At 40.4% G+C, this 2,976-nt stretch overlaps 1 protein-coding gene across 1 annotated transcript; it reads left to right on the top strand.

Annotated features, from left to right (window-relative positions):
- On the top strand, positions 1-2,098 carry LOC147519391 (tubulin alpha-3 chain). The gene is made up of 3 exons (XM_086590987.1): positions 1-292; positions 581-1,186; positions 1,280-2,098. The coding sequence occupies exons 1-3, from the start codon at positions 200-202 to the stop codon at positions 1,934-1,936; spliced, it is 1,356 nt and encodes a 451-aa protein (XP_086447113.1). The 5' UTR covers positions 1-199; the 3' UTR covers positions 1,937-2,098.
- Positions 2,099-2,976: the final 878 nt, after the last annotated feature.

Below are 2,976 nucleotides of genomic sequence, written 5' to 3'. Positions count from 1 at the left end.
AACCTAACCCAAGGGCTAAAAACGTAACCGTGGTTAAGTTAAAAGAAAACCTGTCCTGTCTATATAGAGAGAAGCAAATTAGGCTAAGTCTTAACAGATCTGATTTCGAAGGGGCGTCTTAATAAACGCCCTTTTTTCAGTAGCTAATCTTCTCCACATTTCTTCTTCATTCGTTACTTTTTTGTTTCTTCGTTCGAAAATGAGGGAGTGTATATCGATTCACATTGGTCAGGCTGGTATTCAGGTCGGAAATGCATGCTGGGAACTTTACTGCCTCGAGCACGGCATCCAGGTACTAATCAATCATTCAGATCTCAAACATGTTTTATCGTTTTCTCATTTTGTTAGATCTTTACGTTGTATTTGGTAGATCAATTTGAAATGTTGTGTTGCATCTTTATCTCAATGGTAGAATATGTTAGATCTAGGCTTATTCTACGCTGAATGTAACAGATCGTATTTTTTTTTTATCTGAAATTTGATTGGTTTATTTTAGTAGATCTAAATGGCTGTTATGAAATTTATGTGTTTTGAGTATGGACCGTTATGTTATGTTAAGAGTTGTGTATTCATTTGTCAGCCTGATGGCCAAATGCCAAGTGACAAAACTGTTGGCGGAGGAGATGATGCATTCAACACCTTTTTCAGTGAAACTGGTGCTGGAAAGCACGTCCCGCGTGCTATTTTTGTTGATCTTGAGCCTACTGTTATTGATGAAGTGAGAACTGGGACATACCGACAACTGTTTCACCCAGAACAGCTCATCAGTGGGAAGGAGGATGCTGCAAACAACTTCGCCCGTGGTCACTACACCATTGGTAAAGAGATTGTTGATCTCTGCTTGGACCGTATTAGGAAGCTAGCAGACAATTGTACTGGTCTCCAGGGTTTCCTTGTTTTCAATGCTGTTGGTGGAGGTACTGGTTCTGGACTTGGATCCCTTCTCTTGGAACGGCTATCTGTTGATTATGGCAAGAAATCAAAGCTTGGGTTTACTGTTTACCCATCGCCTCAAGTTTCTACTTCTGTTGTGGAGCCTTACAATAGTGTTCTCTCCACTCACTCCCTTTTGGAGCACACTGATGTCGCCGTGCTTCTTGATAATGAAGCTATCTATGATATTTGCAGGCGCTCACTTGACATTGAGCGTCCCACATATACCAACCTCAATCGCTTGGTGTCACAGGTAATTGGCATATTTCATCCTGAAAGAATAATTTAGTTAATTTGAAATGTTATCGTTACTGAGTTATTATTATTATTATTTTTTTGAATTCAGGTCATTTCCTCTTTGACTGCCTCTCTGAGGTTTGATGGTGCGCTTAATGTGGATGTCACTGAATTCCAGACCAATTTGGTCCCTTATCCTAGGATCCATTTCATGCTTTCCTCTTATGCACCTGTTATCTCGGCTGAGAAGGCATACCACGAACAGCTTTCAGTGGCTGAGATAACTAACAGTGCCTTTGAGCCCTCGTCTATGATGGCTAAATGTGATCCCCGCCATGGAAAGTACATGGCCTGCTGTCTGATGTATAGAGGTGATGTTGTGCCCAAGGATGTAAATGCTGCTGTGGCCACCATCAAGACTAAGCGTACTATTCAGTTTGTTGACTGGTGTCCTACTGGGTTCAAGTGTGGTATCAACTACCAGCCACCAACAGTCGTGCCTGGGGGTGACCTTGCGAAGGTTCAGAGAGCTGTCTGCATGATCTCTAACTCCACCAGTGTTGCTGAGGTGTTCTCCCGAATTGACACCAAGTTTGATCTTATGTATTCAAAGCGGGCATTTGTCCATTGGTATGTTGGTGAGGGAATGGAAGAGGGAGAGTTCTCTGAAGCCCGTGAGGATCTGGCTGCACTGGAGAAGGATTATGAAGAGGTTGGGGCTGAGTCTGCAGAGGGTGAGGATGGTGATGAGGGTGATGAGTATTGAGTGGACAGTCTAGCTTGCTTTTTGTTCGAGTTTTTTGTGTCCTTGGTATGTGATCTATGGTTTCTTTCGGATTTCATAATAATTAGGAACAAAATCTGTGTCTTTGATGCTGGAATGTGACTGGTAATGGTATGTTCTAATACTATATTGCTTGCTTGGTAATTCTCTTATTGGTACATTTGTTTCTTGCGTTTTCTTATTCTTATCCTGCAACTCTCATATTTGAGTTGCAGCTATTTTTCTTTTAAATAGGTTTGCTTGGTATTCCACTATTCCGTACTAGTTTTCTTTGTGAGCTAGTTGAGTTGTTCAAAAAGGATTTAATGGAGTTCTTTCTTTGTTTAGAATATCTTCTACTGATCTGACAGTCTATTAAGTATGAATATGGTCACTGCTTTGACGAATAGGTACATGCTTGTTTTTGGTCATAAAACTGTCCTTGTAAATTCGAGCTTGAATGATGAATGGTTTTGGAGAAGAATTATAGTAGACTAGCATCATGCACGTGCGATGCACGTCTTAACAATACATCCACATCAATAGAAATCCTTACTACTTGCTCTCAAAAACGCAAGAGGGAAAGTCACTATATTGACAACATGCAATTCAATAGAAGTGCACCTCACATACAAAGATTATACTGCATATCAAAAGTGGTTGCTACAAAGTTGTGGGCCGAAATTGTTGTCCATCGCCTCTTGAAATTGAATTTCACTTAAATGATGTATCTCATTCGAATTTAATCTTCAGTGTATACTAGAGGTGGGAATTTGGCCATAACGATCCTAACCCGCCTAACCCCTATAAAGCCCTCACACCGGGGCTCGACCCTAAGCCCTATAAAGTCCTCACAGAAATTTAGGGCCCAACCAAGGCCTAGTTATAGTTTTACCACTATAAATACACATACCATAATGCTTTCTTTTCATAAATATTTTCAATTAAAATAGTAAGGTTCTTTAACATAGGCGGAACTTGTCGTAATAACAAAACTTTCATTAGGCAATGAGCACTTTTTAATATTTTAAAGGGGCTTAGGG

This window comes from Coptis chinensis, chromosome 2, assembly GCF_015680905.1.
Source record: "Coptis chinensis isolate HL-2020 chromosome 2, ASM1568090v1, whole genome shotgun sequence".
Classification (NCBI taxonomy): domain Eukaryota; kingdom Viridiplantae; phylum Streptophyta; class Magnoliopsida; order Ranunculales; family Ranunculaceae; genus Coptis; species Coptis chinensis.
Note: the sequence above shows the minus strand (reverse complement) of the source record. Positions and strands in the feature narration are given on the sequence as shown.